The sequence below is a fragment of the Schistosoma mansoni genome, chromosome 1 (genome assembly GCF_000237925.1).
Source record: "Schistosoma mansoni strain Puerto Rico chromosome 1, complete genome".
NCBI lineage: Eukaryota > Metazoa > Platyhelminthes > Trematoda > Strigeidida > Schistosomatidae > Schistosoma > Schistosoma mansoni.
This window is the reverse complement of record NC_031495.1, coordinates 1766061-1787958: the sequence shown is the minus strand read 5'-3', so window position 1 is coordinate 1787958 and position 21898 is coordinate 1766061. Positions and strand designations below refer to the sequence as shown.

General features: G+C 31.6%; 1 protein-coding gene across 1 annotated transcript in view; it reads right to left on the bottom strand.

The window, feature by feature from the left end:
* Window positions 1–20375, bottom strand: part of Smp_130920 (mctp-related) — a gene marked incomplete at both ends in the record, with an annotated part of 32944 nt that extends 12569 nt beyond the window's left edge. The window contains 8 exons of the mRNA XM_018792949.1: window positions 434–561; window positions 3422–3967; window positions 6111–6191; window positions 7025–7235; window positions 9936–10021; window positions 13588–13724; window positions 17899–18348; window positions 20351–20375. Coding sequence (XP_018647510.1) covers window positions 434–561; window positions 3422–3967; window positions 6111–6191; window positions 7025–7235; window positions 9936–10021; window positions 13588–13724; window positions 17899–18348; window positions 20351–20375 — 1664 coding nt within the window. The remainder of the gene's footprint in view (window positions 1–433; window positions 562–3421; window positions 3968–6110; window positions 6192–7024; window positions 7236–9935; window positions 10022–13587; window positions 13725–17898; window positions 18349–20350) is intronic.
* Window positions 20376–21898: the final 1523 nt, after the last annotated feature.

The following is a 21898-nucleotide window of genomic DNA, read 5'->3' as shown; positions in this document are numbered from 1 at the left end:
AAAAACTACCTTCATAATTAGATTTCAGTTGGTTAATCGTCAATTCAATGGTAGATTTATAAGGCCTTTCTCTAACTCCCATGATTGATTCTCGTAATCATCATAACTACCATATCAGATCATTTGAACAGATTGTTAGTATTACTGTGCATATCTTATCTGGTGACTAGATTTTTTGACCAAAAGCTGATGCTGTTTATGATGTCTAGTGTAATATTTTAACTCGCAATAATAAATCACTTATTTCAGAAAATATAACAGTAATACAAACCATTTGTGTGATCCACGATCATCATCCGAGCATCATAATTAACTATAAAAGTTTTCTAATGTATATGAATATTGCTAGACGTAACCACACTAAGCTTTGTATGTATCTATCTAAATAAACGAGGCAAGTAACTCTAATCAAATCTTTTCTAGTATAACTTACCGACCGAGTAGATTGGTATTTTGATGTGAATCATCAAATACTTCACATTGAAGTACTGTTCTCATTCCAGGACGAACACGAAATTCAAATCGTTCATTCCATAATGGATTTCTTGTATGCATTACAACCTTGTCGGTATAAATATGACGCATGAAAAGTATACAACTGATACAGATATATAATTCGGCATATTTTTATGTTAGAAAGTTAGAGACAATAAAAAATTGCAACGGTTCAAGTATTACGGACACACTGTGATTTTTAGTTACATCGACTAATGGTCATTCTACAACTTGATCAGTAGAATTTGATTAGCACTAAGATCTGCTTAATACGAAAGTAATTACTACTAGTGTTATAATTGTATTTTTGCTATATAAACGACCCAGCTATTCCTATTGCTTAGTATTCTTATACGATGACACTCGACAAGACCCCAAAATCAGAACACGTTGAACTGGAATGAAATTGTATTCAAAATAACAATGGTATGTGAACAGCAATCACTAGTTTGAATAACGTTCATATTTATAGTATATACATAAGAAGCTTCTAGATTTTTCTCCAATAATATGCCCGGGCTGATCGGTTTAGAATTAGCCAATCAGCGCGCAGCAACACCATCATGCATAAAACATGCTTTAATCCAATCTATGTCCCACTAACAACTAGTATGTGATAAGTGAATGCAAATATTTCACATTTATTGGAGGTCATTAATGATCCTAACAGTTGAGTGATAACATTTCTGAATGTCATATGAATTCAAATTCAACACCATTTAAAATATCAGAAACACCATGGTTATCAATAGTAACAATAATAAATCTCAGGTCCATAATATGTCCTTAAACCAGCAAACATTTAAAAAAAGAAACAAATGACTGATATAATAAAATAGATAAAAATATATATTCTGGTAATCTGAGCCACTTAATATACCTGAACGATTAAGTACTATTATCTAAAGATATCAAGTGAAAACTACGTCCAGGAATGAATAACTGTTTACTAATCAAATGCTCAAAACTAAAAAACGCATATCATCAATTTGTTTAGATGTAACTTTTCACAATAACGAAAAACCATCAAAATAATTAATTTCTAGGTTCAAAATTGTAACTGATAATTAAATATGAAACTTTTTTTTACTCCTCCTAATTGAAACTTAAACATTTTTTATCTTGTAAAATGTATTCTCATCATTTGATAGGAATTATTCAAATTCAATCAATATGGCAGCTTAATGAGAATATAGAAATATTCATTAGGTGTAAACAACAAAGAAAAAGTATATTTTTCAAGTGTTTTGATTGGTTTAATTCACCATTTTGAATAGTTCCAATCACTTTTCGAACTAAAAATCCCTTCAAAGTATTCAGAAGTATGGCCAGTATGTATCTTTGCTCAAACTAGCTCATAAAACGTGTATTTCTATTTTTCACCACATTTAAAATGGTATTACAAATAACATTTCTTCCCTAAAACTAATAGGTTATCTAAAGTAAAACTCTAAAATTCCCAAAATTTACATCTTTTGGCATATTTTTTCCATTTTGAATGATTCAATACCTACAAATTACTAACCAAGATATATATATATATATATGTTTTATTTACTAGTTGTTTACTTGTTTCTTCCCATTGTTATTTAGGACTGCAATTGATCAGTCTTTTATTGGCATATGTGGCTATCAGGACTCAGTAGCTGAGTGGATAACGCCATGGCGTTTGAAACGTAAGGTTCTGGTGTCGAGTCCCAGAGTGAACATCAACTCTGAGATGTATGGGCATCCAGCTGACGAGTCCCAGATGGGACGAAATGCGCGTCCTGGATTCCACTGCTTACCACTATCTATCTTTGCTTATATAAGTTTTAGTTAAATAATTTTGTTGAAATTTTTTACTCTTACTTGTAATTAATCATCATTAATTACCGCTTTATTTTATCTTCCATAACCCTACTTTGTAGGACTACTAGATTATTGGGCCCATTATCATGAACTTGCCTTACGGCAATAATATTAATGACACCAGGTACTAGATCATTTATACCCCTAATACCGGTCAGAATACTTATGATAATATGAATCAGTAACTTGACCACAGGTCACAAACACGAAATCATATCTAAGTCATTTTGAATACAAAACTGAATAACAAGTATGTAATAAGTTGACTGTAGTTTACGAACCTTAAGTCATCTATGAGCATTTAATAAGTAACATGAAAACTTAAAATTAGGTCACCATAAAAATACCGTAAATTAAAAGTATGTGATTAATACACAGTGAATTTTCCATTAATTCACTCATATCTAACAGGTATAAAGCTACAGGCAATTAAAATAAAAGTCAACCACGTAACCTTGTATTCAAGCTGTGCTAGTTATGTAAGGATTAAAATTTGTACTGGTTGATGCAAAGAATATAGAACATGAAACAACGAGGTAGACGAGAATTTCCAATGGTATTATGAAAATGAAAATGAAGTTAAGACAAAGATATTCTCACTAGTAATATTTTTTTCATAAATAAGAGGGCATTATGAAAAAATAATGCTAAAGTGATATTATTTCAGTAAGATAATGTGTTTATCTACTAAGGTGACGTATGATATACATATATGACTATTCTTCCAAGTGTGAGTCGAAAACATCAAAATTCAATAGCCTTCTTGTCCTACTTTGAAGAACTGTTCTGAGTTATACTATATTTGTATGTTATTTTCCGTTGTACAGCATTTTATTGATTTTGATGCTGTACAAATTACAGTGACGTTTTCTTCAAACATGGAAAAATATCAGTTTATCTATTAAATAATAAAATATATGATAAAAAGTATTTTCTTTGACATGGCTAAGACAAGATATATCAATACAGTTCAACATATTGTTTTGAGAAGTGATTCTGTTAAATGTTACATTTTATTGATGACAATCAGTTCCGAGAATATTTAAATCCATAAAGTATGATTTATTCAACCTACTTTACTTTGATGTGTTTTGGTTCCAACAGTTAAAAATGCTGTTGGACAAGGTAAATTGTTTTTTTCTTCATCTAAACCATTTAGTGTATGATCTGAATGGCTTCTTGTTGATCGACCACGTAGTGTCTTAGAACTATCGGCTTCACTGACAGGAACAACGTTCTTTAGTTTAGTTCGAACTTTTAAATTTTTTGCACCAACCAACGTAACTATTAAACGGGATTGTTGAAACAAACTCTCCATTTGTATTTCATTATTCAATGTATATAGTTTATCAATACTTTCATTTGTATCACCTTGACATTTGCTAGTGTACAACTCTAGGCTAGTACCTTCGTAAAAATTATACGGCCATATAGGCTGAGGTAGTAAAGATTGGTTTCGTTCCGTCCAGTTGTCTTCAATACGATTTTGTAACGATTTGTCTCCTTGTTTTGATAAATTTGGTTGCCCATCATCATTTTGTAAATCTTCTGTAGAATCCACGATTTCTGTTGAATCATGGTTTGATTGATTAGATTGTGGATTAGATTGCTGAGAACTTGTCTGTAAGTTTAAATCGAAACCAAATATGTGTACAAAGCTCTTCGAAAGTGGTATAAAAACCATGAAAATAACCATAAGAAACCCAAAAAAGTAGTATCAGTTTTTCTTTGACATACTTTGTAGTGGAGAACCTTCAATGATTTGAAGAATGAAATGAGCACCAATTATGACGATTTCTCTACTAAACTTGTCTTCATAATTTTATTTTGTTGGAACTACTTGCTAGTAATCAAGTGGTTTGAAGCCGACATATAATTAACTGAAATTTATAATTATTGATTATTTTGTTGTTTAGTGATTAGAGGAGATCTATTAACAGTCTTCATTTATCTAGGTTTCGCTTATTTGTGCTTATTTGTTGAATACTACGGGAAAACATACTTTACATGTAGCCAAAAACACAATCAATATGGAAGTAAGAAGTATGATCAATAGTCTATGTGAATAGTTTCTGATCTAATCCAGTGCGACATAAATACACTAACCAATCACGTTAGAACAATCAATGTCATTCTCCTCCATAATATTTGTTAATGATGTTATTTCAATAAATAATATTTCACCATAGCCATTAATCTATTTGACTATACATTACAGAGTTCGAGCACATAGTTCATTTCAAAGTATAACATTTTTCCAACTAGACAACAGATTTATAGGAAAGAAAAACTCAAAATATCAACTACTACATTGTATATTCAAAAGATGGTCAATGCTGAAAATGATTACTTGAGATCATAGAATTCCAATAAAACTCAAATATATCCATATATAGATATGACGACTATTTAGCCTAATTTTTTTCTCCAGAATTGATTGAAATGAATGAAATATCCTCTGAATTGAAAAATAATGGTTTTTTAAAGTATTATCACTTACGGAAATTACTAAACGTAATTGTTCTTCTATTTTCCAACCCCATTGGTTTATCCTATACTGTAAATTGATATATATATATATATATTTTTAAAAAAAATTAAGTTTTCTATTTTACGTAGAAATTATTCAACGATTGATAACTTTGAAATCTCCTTTATTTTCATAATACTCTATTCGATAATTTTTGAATATCTTAAACTAAAGATAAATATATAAGAACTTTCGTCTAAATTAGAGCGAATAGTTTCACAGTATTTCAGTTGATGTAAGACATTAAATAGGAAGAATATATTTGTAAAATCTCAGCGAATGAAAAAGCTTGGACCAGATTACCAGGCGAAACGTTGGATGTACTAGAAATTCATTCACTGAGATTTTACAAATATATTATTCCTAATTAATGTCTAAAGATAAATATATTTAAATTTTCCACACTTTTTTGTGAAATGAAATATACTACTGAACAAAATAAGTAATTTTATTCAAATTTATACTAAATACAAGTCGATTTTATGAAATTAATTATAACAATATAAACATTAATTCTCTCATGTTATATAGAGCTATGCTTAAATAATTAAGGTTTTGCAAAAATTGATTTCAAGTATTTATAATTAAAAAAACAACAACATTAACCTATGATATTCATTTAAATATGGTTTAATAATTTCAAACAATATCACTTGGATTCTGTTGACAACAATGATCAATTACTGTTTACAATATTTTATTTATATTAGAATAAAAATGTCTTAATGTTGGATCTATTTCAAGAAGTGATTAAAAATACTGTTATTACATATAATTCAATAGGACAGGAAATGGGTACAATGTAAATCAACATTTTAGATCATTGATTAATTAGGTAGAAAAAAATTTTTTTTTCACTGTAAATATTGATTGATATTAGGTTTCTTCTAATCAAAATAACAATTTATTGATTTTTTTTATCACTATAGTTTTTTTATTACTCCAAACTATGTGTAAATAGCGACATTTTTTCTTAAATATTTATTTATCAAAGTGATGAACTAGATTTTACATTCTAATATTTTGTAATTCAGTGAAATATTCAGCTGGAAAGGGTAACAATCATATATATCATTATTCCATTATAGAATTATTATAAATCTACTCAATCGTATTAGTGATAAAATTCAAGGTTTTCTTGAAAAGAAACAAAACAACCACGTCACTCAGTCATTAGTAATATAATTTGGATTTTTTAAAATATTCTTAGTGATAATAATAATAATAAACTTACAACTGAACTATTAATAATTCCTGAACGTACAATTGGTACGCCGATATTTTCTGCTACAGAATAATTATCAGATTGAATGAGCTGTAAGATTAAATCAAACAAAAATTTAATAATAAAAATAATTCAAACATTGAAATTCAATAAAATTTGTGTGAAATTATCAGGAGTCCAGAATTAAAATCATTTTTTTGATGATCAATATTCTTCAGGAACGGAGTATTTTCAATTTTGAAGGAATTATTTTAGTAAATTATCAAAGTCATACCATCCATTGGGTTGGCTATAGATTTTATGACTAAGCCTGATGACTTATATACCTTCATGGTAATCTAACAATATGATCGATATATTTTGACAGACCCCAGTAAGATACAAAGCATAAGATTTAATAATATCCAGTAACCGAATGATTAGTATGAATATAACATATGTAATGCAAAATTATATATAATATAATCAATGAAAAAATATTTTATTTAACATCGTTTCATCCTGGTAACAAAACTAAGTGTCCGAAATTAATGTGTCTGAAGAAAGTAGGCAGTGACTGGTCAGCGAGGAGAGATAGACCCATCAGGATACAATAAACACAAAAGAGACTATTTATCATGTATAAATTCAATCTATTTTGATCATCTTCTAGTATATTCTTAATTTGTGGAATATCATTTATTGACTAAAAACTGGACCAGCCAACATATTCCTGTGATGAAAACACAGGATATCTAGGACTCCTCTATACTAATAAGTTGCTTAATCAGAAAACTGGTTCAATATTTAATCAACTTTAGATAAAATAATTTCTACCAGCCTCGAATATTAATAATAATATTATGGAATAACAATAACAGTATTTTGTGTTTTTTTTACACAATGAGATATACATTAAAAAAAATAAATCGAACAATATTTACCGTTGATGAATTTGTGCCAGGTAGTTGTGATGAGAATTCCGTAGCAAATACACGTGATTTTTCTTCTTTCATTTTCTTTTTTAACTTTTTACACTCTGAATTATCAATAAATGTTTCACTAATTTCACTTAATGTTACATAGAATTTGATTTCACCTGAATTAACAGTTTTCATTAGATCATTTTCTAATTTTGATATAAATTCATATTCTCTATTGAAAATATTAAAATAATAAATGAATGATGAAAGTTGAATTTTTTTCATTTATTGATATTAGATGTGAACACAATAATTATCAGAAATGTCTAACTAATTAAATGACTTAGTAACTAAAATTGCATTTGTTGATTACATAAGTTTAATTGTATATCCTACCCATTTAAACATTAAGTTATTGATTAATTAATATCTAGTACCAGTCAGATCAATTTATTTAAACTTAATTATTGATCAACATAAATGAAACATTCAAAACACAATATATTGAGATATTGTTTCGGATTTATTGTTGGTGATTAATAATGTTTCATGTCTCGTCTCTGCCTTTTTTTTTCATAGTTGTTTAGTGTTAACAAGTAAGCAAAGATCATTTTAATTATGAGGTAATGTCAGATGAAGTATTATTAAAGGCACTTGTTAACCGAGCAGAGTTTTCTTTATACCACATGAGTTTTTGGTAGCACTCAACTTCAACTAGTGATGTAAAGTCAAATATAGAAATTTTAAATCTCTCGGGATACAATATTTATCGTTTTGATTGGATTCTAAATTTCTTCATTTGTTGAAGCTTCTAGACTAAAATTATCTTGGAGTAATAAAATCATTTTCATTTCTAAAATATTAATTTTATTCCTAAAATTAGGTCGCCTCTCTTACTATATCATAACTACGTATCACCAACACTTTCTTTTAATAACTTATTTTAGAGATCATGCAGACAATGAACTTGTCTGAACTATAACATTATATACTTCATGGTGACTATTACAATGCTTCCATGGGAAACTGTTTTCTCCATTTATAGCTGTCTGAAATTTATTCTTCTTTCCATTGACTACTCCTAATAGTTAAGTTACCTAATAAAAGTCAGTAGTTTGAATAACTTCAGCAAATATGATGGTGTATTTCAAATTCTAACGAATAAACTTATTTGGAATCATGAACCACCACTGAAAACTTTAAAGTACTCGGAGGCCATTTCATCGTAGTGCGGCTTTTTTAAGCAGTGACCATCCATGATCCCACACGCAGGGATTGAACCTAAGACCTCTGGTTTCACGCTCAAACGCTTAACCTTTAGATCACGGAGCCGGTATTCGACAGTATTTTAATATCTAACTTCAATCAATCTATAAAATTTCGCCACTATATTTCATTGTCTTTGGTGAGTAACTGCCTCACAGCCGACATGTATTAGATCCATTAGTCACGGCTTTTCACCAGAGCTCCGGAAATTTCCACTTGAAGCTAGTCACTGGTGACCAAATAATAATTACTCCGCACACGAGGTCGTGGATGTACAGTGCCGAGAAGTCCCATAATATGACGAAAGGCCGTCCAGTGCTTTCGGGTCTTCACTGGTGGTTTGACTTAAATTGACTCATAATTTCAATGAAATTCAATAATTTTCACAACCCCTAACTGACAATAAGCCTTTTATTTTATCCGATTATATTCATACTCCGATATTCTGATTCCTTTTACACTTTCTTTTTCTCACCGAGTGGTTTTTACCGTGTGTGTTACTCTTCAAATTTAGTTTGCAGCGTTCGGTTATTTCCAACATATGACATTTAATCTGTTTTCCTGTTTGCACAACGTGTTGTAGTTTCATTCCTATTCACCTATTTAAATTGTTCATTATATTTCGGTCTCTATGCCTAACAGAGTAAATGACATCTGAGTATCCCGAGGTTTTTAAGATTTTATGATATTTTTATGGTAGTTTCGGCTATAATTCCTGGATTTTTTGCACAACCTGACCGCGGAATTACTATCCTTGATATGATCCTATGCCGCACATCTGATATCCTTTTAAAAAAACGTGATTTTGGTGGAGTTTGATTCTCTGAGCTTGATAGTTTGGTCTATCCATCTCAGAGAATAAAACCCCAAACAAATCATCTACCTGGTCTACAAATTTTCTCCACCATCTCAAAAAACATGATCTTAACAATTACATTTTGAAAAGAACTAAATTCGAAAATTTTTAAGTTGAAATTATTTGCTTATGTAAATTTATTTCCTCTGAAACGTATAAATGAATAAGTACATTCTTTGTCGACAATTCTATGGTTAACTTGATATTGGTTTCGTAACTCCGCCTGTAGCTCCTCCGGGGGCTACTGCCGGTCCCAAGCCCGGATAAAGGAGGAGGATTGGGCATGGGGTAAGCGACCCCATCCCGTAGAAAACCAATTCGCCAAAAAAACGCTAAGCAGAAAAATCAGTATCACTACCTGGAAAATAACAGAGCATCACACCAAGTTATCATTTTTGACATAGAAATCTCAACACTGTAAATCCTTCAAGTTTAATAGTTTAAACAAAACCCTGAAGTCCAAAATAATTACATTATCACCTAAACTTTAAGTGTGTATCCTTCCTCACTTTTATATCCATTGACATTGTTAAATTCTTGGAAGTTCCATTGAAGTTTGATGTCACTTTAAAACTCAGCATAATTTCAATGATTGTATCAACACACTAAATAAGGGGTAACATACAATTTTAATCTTGTGGAATTGAAGATTAAAAACTTTCATGAATAATGTATTCTGTATCTCATAGGAAAAGCAACCTCAACACTTTGTCAACATGATTACAATCATTAATTCGACTGTATGAGCAAGATAAAGATATAATAAGTTCACAAAAATTCTTTTTTTTAAACATATCAATATATACCTACTTGTCTAAATCTAACTCTACCAGGCCAAATTGTGTTCGACCAATGTATGAATCTTTTTTAAATGGATCACGATGATAGACTTTCAACTATAAAGTAAAATAATGTAGAAAGGCGTTTGTATAAAGGAACAATAATATTATTCATCTTATGCTGACTCGTGACCTAGCCCTAGAGAGGAATTATTGGTTTGTTTTAGAGAGACCGGCTGTGACTAATGGAATTCAATCATAATTAAACATTACACAAGTGGATAATGACGATGAAGCAATATCATGATATAAATGAAGTGGGAAATACTGGTTATTAGATATTAAATGAGTAATCTAACGGTAATGTGCTTGTAGTGTTGAGTTAGGATCTGACTCCAATTAGATTATATGAATGGTTGATTGTCAAAATATACATCCTGTCTATCCTCGTATGTGATACATGACTTAATCCGCATTGATGAATAGCGGAGTTAAATAAGTCAAATAGGAGAATGGATCTAGAATACATATATTTTGTACACTCATTGATGTGGACAGGGTATCAGAGGGATGAAGCGAATAGGAGCGAGCGAGGAAGAAACGACACACATTGGAGATGGCGGATAAGTCAACTCGCTTTTACCAAGCGTTAATCAATATTCATAGTCAGATAAAAATGAATTACAGACATGTGATGAATAAGATAAAAAGTGTACACACATACACTCATATAAAAATAGTCAGGGTTAATAGGTGAGTTATTAACAAGGTCAAACGTGACTCGAGATGGATAGGCAAATTGTCTTGTCCAGAAGCTAGAATAAAGTATATGGGCTTAACATATCAACCGACACTACAATAGTAAAGAATGAGAATCCTTGGTCCTGTCTCTGTTTTTGTGGTGATGACGAGGTGTTGGAGGGTTTTAAACTGCACAAAACAGCCGTCCAGCGGCCCATAGTTTTTAATTGTTACACAACTAAAGCCAGTTCGTGTTGTTACCTGCTTTTTAAAAAAGCACCTGCACCATATAAAATGTTTTGTATCTTAAACAAGGAAAACACATTATGTGATTAACTTCATGATATCTTATTCTTTAAATAAACAATCTTGTATATTAGGATGCATGTTCAGTTCATGTTTCAATGAACAAATAGATCGCCAACTTCGAATCAAACATCTAAACGCCTTGGTAGAACCAAATTTTATGAATACATTTTCTGATCAACTATCATTGATAGTCTTTACATGAAACTTGAGAAATTGATTGGACTAAGAAAAATTACAGTCAACTTTCTTCAGAATCGTTTACATAGAATAAATAGAAGACTTAAAAAATAAACTCGAAATAAGTTATTTTCCTCGCTTATATATATTTTAATAGTTAACTAACATTAGTGGTCACTCCATCTGAAGCCCTTCTGAAATGACTGTCATTTCCAAGTCCGGGTAAACAAAGGAGGATTGGGAGCATAGGTGTAATGACTAGATATCATCCTTCAAATATTAAGTCCTGGTAGCTCTTTCACTTCTAATTCTTTAATTTCTGTTCATTCTTCCCTTTTAAATCATATTCTTTATGCTTAGTTTTCTATTATCATTTATAAGTAAACATAAGTAAACAAACGTTTCCTTTTTACAATATCATTAAAATATTCAATACATACAAATAAAGATGGATAGTGGCTAGCAGTGGGATCCAGTTCGCGCGCTTCCCACTATTAGGGGCTCGTCAGCTGGATGTACCTGCATCTCAGAGTTGATATTCACTCTGGGACTCGAACCCAGTACCGTGCGAAGATACAAGTAAACAACACCAAGTGAGTCAATACATACATTCTATCATGGTCATTATATTTCCTGAGAATATTATCAATTATACATGAGGGCGATTTGAAAATATGGTTAATAGTCATAGGCAGTCATCAAACCTAAACTAAATATTACTATTGTTCTAGACTAATGTTTGTATTGTAGACATTTTAAATATACATTTATTATAATTTCTCCACATGAAACAATGTAAATCACAATATATATAAACTTTTATTTTTACAATAATTGAAAAACAAATATACATCTATATTAGTCAGTTTTTCTTAAGTAGGTCATCTATTCTAAACAAACTATAAGTGCAACTCCATCTGGAATCCTTCTACAGTTACTGCTGATACCAAGTCCGGGTAAAGAATGACGGTTGGGCATTGAGTTAATAAACCAAATCCGTGAGAAAGAACCTTGCTAAAAACACTAACCAGGAATGAATAGTTGAACCATTTAAACTGTTTCCTGAGATTTGAAGGGTTTACGTATACAAGAGTTATGATACTATGTGGTGAAGGCTGGGTTTCTTAGAAAGTCATTACGCTAATGCTACTTCTGACAGCCAGAATAGCAACTTATATAGGTTCTTGGAACTGCTGCACAATGTGAAAGACTAGAATGACCATTCAGATAACAACGGAAATGAAGTGTATAACCTATCTCTGTTTAAAATAAGCGAATCCCATTAGACACAGGCTGGACAGAAAAGACTAATTTTGGGAGAGGTGTTGTTGTATCCTGATCGCGAATAAGAAAATGCTTCACACTCATAAGTAGATATCTGAGGCTCTACGACGAAGTTCGTCAAACTTTAGGTTTGTTTTAAACACTTACTGCTGACTATTTTGAAAATAGCTGCACCATATTTGGATGAAGTTAGATGCACAATGTAAAGAGTCAACGTTGGTTTTCTGTAAAAATTATCCGAAAACTAAGAAAAACGCTAAACATATATTGACAAATCAGCATTCTTTGGAAACTCTCAAGAAAAATAGTACTCTACTTGGACAATTATCAAATGTACTACCAATTTTAGCTTCTAGAGTCATCAATTGACCTATAAGCTTATAAATATCCTTGTCTTTTCGCAGAATCCAAATTTTTAAGTAAATGTTCTTTTATGTATCCTTACTTCTTTTCTCCATTCAGTCTAAAAGTCGAAGTTATCTGGGGATTTATTAGCATCCAAGATGTCAATGTTTAAAAGGCTCAGTGTACAAAGTTTACGATACAAGAGTTAATGGGCTGTATTTTTAAGGAAGATGTTACGTTCTCTACTTGGCATACGATATACAACTAACGGCTCTCGAACATGTGGGACCCAACGGTCGCAAATGCGAAGGCAGATGATACACTGGAAGGGATTATTGGGAAAGAATCAATAACGTACAGAAAAATGTGGGTATTTTTAGTTATTAGTATTGGCTATAATATCATTATAGTTCAGACAATCCGCATGGAGGCAAGTTATGCTATCTTTTAATTGTAGTATGTCATGTTGATATTCTAGAAGGCTCTATTAGACTCTGATTAGATGGGATCTCTTCAGCTCCTTTATAGCTTCTGAGGGCTTTATTGTAATTCTCAAAGCCTTCCTATCAGTAAACAAGTTAATTCATCTCACTTGTGAAATCAGACTTAAAATACCAATCATTTTGGTTCATAATAAAACATCTTTTTAATAAAACCTTAGAAATCTCTGAAACTGAACAGTACAACTGTAAAGTGATATCATTCTTGAATCCTTTGACTGAAAACTAAGAGAAAAAATATATTTCTTTATTCTGAGTTTATAAGATTAACTTTAATAATTACTAAACAGAAATAAAGAAAATCTGGGTAATTTAACAATGACTTACCTCTATTGGCATATCTAAGCTCCATAAACGAAACCAAAATTTTTCATCCCATACAGGATTACAACTATTTGGAATCATTCGACTTCTAGCTAAAACACTTCCATTGTGCTTGATTTTTACGTATGGATTAGTTTTACCTGAGAAAATTAATGAACAGGAAAGTATGCGGTTGAATTATTTCAGAACATAAAGGCTATTGTTTATTAATATGGTTCACACAAGAGATATTTCATTGTTTACTTTCGTCCACTTTGTCTCATGACCTATATTGACTAGTAATTGTGTTCTAACGAATTAATTAAATGATTTGTCGATATTAGATGTACGAAACAATGTCTCAAAAGATAATCGACTGGACACACTTGACCATGAAACTTGACCACGTGGTACGCACTACTTAATTGCGACATATGATTAAGAACCAGATAGTCGGAACTGAATAACTGTTCACCGCCGCAGTGTAAAATCCAAAGTTCAGTACTATGAAACTAATAGTGGGAATGAGTTTATAATACTATCTAAGGCCTCATACATTTAACAAAGCACGATGTCTGTCTTTGCTCACAAACCAATCAAGACTATCACTGATACATCAAGCTTTTGAAGTAGTATACCAAACAAACGTATTTATTTTATTTCAACAACCGAATATTCTCCATGTTTGAATTTTATCTACTTAAAAAATTGATCAAGTCGAACTATAACTGAGCTTGAAGAACATTTTAAATGAGGTTGACGAATTATGATGAATTATTCATCCAATCAGAAGATAGAATTATGAATGAACGAATTAAGGTAATGCATCTTGGATTTTGCAGGAATGACACTCATCCATGTGATCACAATCATTGGTTCATTGTAGCTGATGTAAGTTCATGATTAAAGATCTAACCTTAATTCCATTCTTTATTTCATCATCGGTAGACAATATGCTGTTTGATATATGCTCCGTGACCTTAAAGCTACTTGCACGTTCATCATTTACTCGCCCCTACGGTTCAACTTTACCAATAAATCTTCGCTTATTAAAACTTTAGTTTTTCACTTAGTACAAATTTACATAATTCTGGCATTCTTATTTTATACAAAACAGAAAAGTATTGTTAGGATTTAACATTACTGAGATGAGAAAAATGAGTTTACTTGTGCTTCAGCAAGCGATTTTGAGCTATATCATCAAACATCTTAGAATTTTTTATTCCAACTGCTTTTTTATACCTCAACCTGGAAGCCTGCACATCGACATACAGTAGAGACCGTTGATAAAAAATTTGACAAAGTGATACCATTTTTTCCTTCTGATTGTTCCTAGCTCATTTCTTCAATGAGCCAGACACTTGAAGCGATACCTTTGAAGCACTTCAGTCTTAATGATTAGAAATGATTAACGCCTTTTGACTTTCATGAAAATAAATCCCATTTTGTTGACTAATTTTCCTTGTTTTTTTCATTATTTCAATCGCTTTTTATGGTACTACCTTCATATCGAATTGTTTATACTAATATTTACATACAATAGAAGTAATCCTGTGTCATTTTCTTTGTGCTGCTTTAAAAATAGACGGAATATGCCGATTGAGAAAAGAGAACTCTTCTGTGTACCAATCTTTCTTATTTTAAAAACATTAATGACTAATTACTAAAATTTGCCCATGTGAAAACATTCTTTGAATTAGACATTATTCAAGATATATTTTGACACTGGACACCGGAAGCCAACCAATGTCATGACATTTAGCCTCCTGAATCCCGACCGATGACTCTGATCAATCGTTTGCTGATCTAATTAACGTACCAATATGGTGCACTACATTGTATTTTAATTAGTCTGAAATAGTTAGCTAAAGTACTTAGATCATATAAGTTTTGTATTTGTTTAAATTCATCGGTAGGAAGTTTCTAAGGCTTTAAGTTGAGCATGCTTTCTTTACTGAGCTGTATTTGAATTGCCTAAATGAAAAAATGTTGTATTATAATTACCTTTGAAACTGTGAGTGCTTTTTCATGTTGTTTTGATGTTAAATTCGTGTCGTGAAATCTAGCTGAATAACCGTTTCTGATGATTATCTGTTGAAGCTGAATTAGTTCGACACATATTGTGTCATTATATTATATTTGCCTATTCCTTGAGAACGGTAGATTAGTAAATACATGTCAGATGGATCCCTACAGAGATCTATACATAAGAATGTCGACCTGGGTTGGTCAGTATATGAATTTCCATACCTGGGTCCAATCGAGTAGAAAGCGAAACTTAATTCACTCCATACCCTCTAGGATCATTTAGTCCAAGTTGTTTTATATATCATACAGCAGCAAATTCGTCTTATGTAGTTGCAAAATCACACAATACTAAATCGTTTTAAATTAAGTTAGCATCGTAAATTATAAGGAATAAATAAATGAGGGGTTCGCCTCATGCCCAAATGCCTTCCACCAATCATTGGTTAAGTTACATTACTTTAAACTTAGTGAGTAGTATTGCAATCAAATAACATATATTTATTCAAGGAACATGAATTCTAACATCGGTTGTCAAGTCGGAACAAGAAAGAAGAACTGTTCATGATATGCATTTGCTCTTCTCAAGAGTGAAACAGTTTTGATGTTCCCAACTACGATGTTAGGTTCTGACCAGAATAAAATCTTGAAATATAAAAGTACTTTATAAGTAAATGATTCAGTTTGTTAACTGACGAAATCTGCTGTTGAGTGGTGTACAGACTAAGTTATCAACTGGAAAAAGTAAAATGCTTCGTCATTGAACGGGAAAATATCTAAACGTTGTAGGGTGGTACTATTAATTCGATGGTAATTTCGTCAGTAATATACAGTAATTTGAGTCAACTTGAATGAATAAAAACACTGTCATCAGTGGATGTTAGTTATGCTAGTTTCTAAAGAATAAGCTTTTTTTATAGTGAGAAAGAGATCAAGATAAAAAGTGAATTGTTTCGCTTAAACATGTGGGTCTATATTTTTTATGGATCATTCATATGGATCTAGACAGGTGTAGTTGTGGGTATTCACAATGATTGTGTACATTAAACACATGGCTACAGTGGAATATGGTATCATGAGGCTGATGCTTTTTAGTCACGTATGTTCTTTAATCAATATATATATATATAATTAAAGCAAAGTTTACCTTTTGGGCTAGTGGGGACTAATTTGGCACCAAGTTTGATAAATAATGCAACTGACCAGAAATAACCATCTCTTGGAAAATGCTGCTGAAAACAATGAAATGTAATAAATGAAGTCACAATAAGAATTGCTTGAAAAAATTAAATAATTGACCAATGTGATACTGTAGTTATCTATGCCTAATCAGTATTTACTGATGTAAAAGTAGTTTTATTTTTCACAACCACCATGACGAATGTCTATGTGACAAGCTGAGGATTCAAGCATGATGCTCACTAGTCAGCTTATAAGTATAGATTCATGCAAGTTAAATTTATAGTCTGGTAGTTGGATGAAATCAACAGCAAATAGTCTGTACAGCGGACTGTAATGCCAACTCGTTTGATATTATGAATCTGAAATGACGAGGATTATTTGCAATTCCGGTAGATGGTCCTTGTCAGTTTGTATTCTCTAAGCCAGGTGATTTGATTGAGAAGCTTTCATTATCGTTCTGGATAAATCTGTCAGAAATAACATCTTGTAGAAGTAGAGTGGACCTACATGATGCTGTCCAGAAGGACAGTTTCTCAAATAAATTACATATCTCAGTGAACACAATAACATTAATATATTTAATTATTCTTCTTGGCATAGGTGAATGTACTGCAATGACATTTGGGGCAAATAAAATCACTTTGATTATTAATCTATAGTGAATCCGTATAGGTTTGAACTCAGTCTTTTCAGTGTAAGGCCTTGATTACGAATTAATTCCACGAATCAATAGGGGAAAACTTTTCATTGTTTTGACTTCATAATATCGCAGACGGAAATATTTCATGGAAATAGGTATATTTTACGAAACGAAAATCCTAAATCTGTTTTAATCATTACTATAAAGGATTGATGGGAACTTTTGGATTTTATAGTCGTTAATGTTTACTATTGAGAAGTTCCATACTGAAATAAAAAATTTTCTTATTGCTTCCAGGTTCTTAAGGGTTGTCTAACTAAAATTATTTCATGATGTGATCTGTTTTAACCCGTTAATATTAAAGAAACTTACTTTTACTCTTGTATTGCACCTTAATAATTCAGATTGTGATAACCATCTTTCCAAACTTGAATTAGTTGTTCGATCAATGGAATACTGATTTTGTGATGAAAAATCCTTCAATATACCGTCATCTTGATCATATTGATCTAAACTAAGTAAATCATCTATTGAACTGGTTACAGGAATGGAATTCAATTCATCACCATATGACATTGGAGATGATGTATTTAAATGAGAAAAACTACTGGATTGACCTGTGAGACTACTCGGTGAAACTGGAATTTCTTCATTTGTTGCATTAATTTCGCTTTGATGGTGATTATTTTGATGTTGGTGTTGGCAATGATTGCTTGCTGCTTCATTCTTGATCTGATTGTGATACACATTATCATCATCACCACAACTTTTAATTTCAGTACGACAATCAATGCTACTATTGTTACTGTTAATAGTGACAGAACTAATGCTAAATTTAGTCGTGATGGTTTCATCAAGTTGCCTTTCAATGCTCTGACTCCCAGTTCTTTCTTCATTCTGTGATACATTTATTTCATCAGACTTCTTTCTAATATCAGCTATAAAAGTTTTGAGAGAAAAGAAAACCAGTCAACAAGGTAATTTGTCAGCTGATCTATCAATCAGATTCAATCAGATACTGAAATCTCCACAAATCCCCTTCTGATTATAATCATATGCTCACTTGTGACTGACTTCAAGATACATGTCCTGGAGTTCTAGTGGGAAGCAGTGACCAGTGGAGTTCAACCACGTCTGTTGTGAGATAACAACTCAATGAAGGCAATTGGTGAACGGTTGCTCATAATTCGTGGATCAGTTGAAGTTAGACATTAACACCGTTGGATGCCGGCTCAGTGGTCTATCGGTTAAGGGCTCTGGCTCGTAACTGGTAGGTCCTGGGTTCGAATCTCGCGGGTGCGGGGTCGTGGGTGTGCACTGCTGAGGAGTCCCATAATAAGACGAAACGGCCGTCTAGTGCTTCCAGGTTTTCGATGGTGGTCTAGCTTCAATTGACACATGATTTCAACTTTGAAATATGCTGAAATCTCCACAAATCCCCTTCAGATTTTTTTTAGTTTAAAAATTGGTAAATCACTGTCTGAAGTAGCCTGTTTGATACGTCCATTTTGTAATCAATTCTGTTAGCAATCATTCTCTTCCATATACTTCTTCAAAGGTCTAAAGAAAAGCCTATGAGATTTAGTTGGTAGAAATATGGCACTCAGTGAACGTTGTATTCAGATATTGTTCGTTTTAATGATACACTAATACTTTCGTCTCACTGGACCAAATGCTTGAAGGTCTTAGAAAGAGAACGATCTCTTTAGATCGTTCATTTGGAAATCAGTAGACAGCATGTCCAACTTCAATCAATTTCTAATATGATACAGATGTCAACAGTTTACAAAATTGAAAGCATGGCTACTAAGTTAAGCGGTTTAATATTGTGGTGTACTTTTTGTAGCTAAGTGATATGACAGGGTGGAAAAGAAAAATTACATTTTTAACTCATTGTGATTTTTGCTCAACATTACTTCTGTTTTTGATTCAATATGATATTTATTCAACGTTATATTTGTTTCATTTTCAATGTGCTATTTTATCAGTATAACACTGATTTACTTCAGTTAGATGTTTATTCAAGATATGATGTTCTTACATTAAATTAACCTGAACTATATTTAGCATGACATGAAGCGTGCAATTTCGCTACAATTTCATAAATGTGACGTGTTACAAACTAACAATCAAATGTGTGTGCAAATCAATAGATAAATGAGCGTGTTTTCTATTAGAGTCGTCGTGTTTCTGAGGTTTATAAATCTTCATTTGTACCAGTCTTCCATGTTCTTCATTTACGTCGTGTCAATTGTAGTGGCTTCCCGTTTGAAGTATAAGGTAATAAGTGACAGGTGCATAACATTAAGCAGCTCAAAATGATTGACAGAAAACCTTGATACTAAATTTATAGCCAACTGATAACCATTACTTTGGTGTATCCTAAACCTATAGGAAACAAATGCTGGATACGAGATCGAAACCATAATAAGTTAATGCAACACTCAGAAATGTTATCATCAAGGAATCATAACGAATAGTGATCTTTTACATTACTTGCATCATTCATCCTTGGTGACAAGTTGAATATTTCTAGATAGAAACTGGATTTTACAATGTAGTAAGACCCACATCTTTAAGTAAAATTCTTTGTATAAACTTTAATCTCGTCACTAATGCTTTCGTAAATAGATGAAAATAATCAGAATCTTAGAACACATTAGTTTCCGTAGTTTTGTTTACAGAGAAACAAACGAGATCCAGCTCTAAAACATTCTGTCTAATGCTTCCTACTGACCAGAACATTGAATTACTCTGGGTTAGAGATTGTATAGTCGACTAGATCTATAGAATTTGATCAAACTTAAGAACTACATCATGCTTATTTAACTCGATACCAAATACAAATAACAATCTCTCAGTAATTTGCTGGAGATTATTTTATATCATTTGTGTAATATAAATAATTGACTAGCATGAATTGACATCTCATTAACTTACAAATATTACTTAACGTCCCGACCATTTTATCGAAATACATTGTCAACTTCTTATTCGTAACAATAATCTTTTTTGATTTAGATACCTAATACAAAAATATACAAATGAAATTAAAAAAACTGTGATGAATTTACAATGAATTCAAAAAAGAGAAAGACAAAAAAACTTGTGACGTACACAATCATGAATATTGTAAAATACATGATTTTAACATATGACGGTGGTTGGAGGTGGTCAACAGGAAACCCTGGACCCGGGTTTCGTGCTACTTGGCACTCGTCAGCAAGGTATACCTGTAATCTTGAGAGAACTGGTGCTCCCTGGCGGATTCGATCCCGTGTCACTCAGCTTCACAGTCAGAGACGTTACCACTGAGCTATTCGTGCCATGACCGACCTCCTGATTTTAACATATATCAAGTTTAATATTGAAAGAAAAAATTACCGCCTAAGATAAATCATTATCAGTTGAAGTTGTAATGACTCAATTTATACTATGAGTGGAGAGAAATGAACAAAACAAAAAGTAATAAATAAATATCAATACCATGATTGAACTTGATAGTTTCAAATAAATTGAGCATTAAGTAGAAAGTTAATAATAAATATATTTTTTATCATATACCAATGAGTAAAAAATTGTACTTCCGGTGTTTCGTGACTTAACCTAAGCCACTTCTTCAGAGTAAATAAATAACCGAATTAAATCAATGCAAGTTTAAATAGTACGAAAGAAACAATACAAAATATTTTTAATACAATCAAAATCACAATAGGTCTGGATATGTTAATGTCAAGTAATTTTCGGTCAACGTGAATTCGTATGATAGGATAAAACCGGCTTATTTAGATCGTGAACCACCATATGTGTTGTTAGACCGTTTACCTGACAAAACAAACACAGAATCGGCAAGTACTAGTGAGAGTTCTGCATGGGTGACTAAAAAGGTTAAATGAGGCACAACCGATTACTATGTCATGGATATTCACCGTTTTGGCTTCAACCTAAAATGTAGCCATGTATTTATTAAAATTTTGGCATAATAAATTTTGTGTTTATTCAAATAATGAAAACAAAAAGGAATGAATTTTTTCATACCGTTTCACTAATGTTTCTTCAAGAGAAAAAAATCATTAAAATAGTAATAGTCTTAAGTAATATGTTATCCTCCTTTCCCTAGATCTTTTACTTATGATGTATGAGCATTATATTCATTTTTTATACTGAGTACATAAACTATTTAATCCTAATCAATCCGCCAAGTAATATAAATCGAAAACATATCAGCAAGGGTAAATCACAAAGGAACAAAGAACCACTAGAACGTTCGTGACGATCTATACACATTGCTCAACGTACATCACGAATCTTTTTGCAAGAATGAATTCACAAATGTACTTTCACATTAGAAAAATACCGGGGACGCATTAAAAATCTAGATGAGCTGATCGTAGTTTTAATTCCCACTCAATTATATACTTCCATTTTCGCCTTATTCAAAGAAAAAGAGACTCATTATCTAGATATATTAAAATCCAGACAAATCAA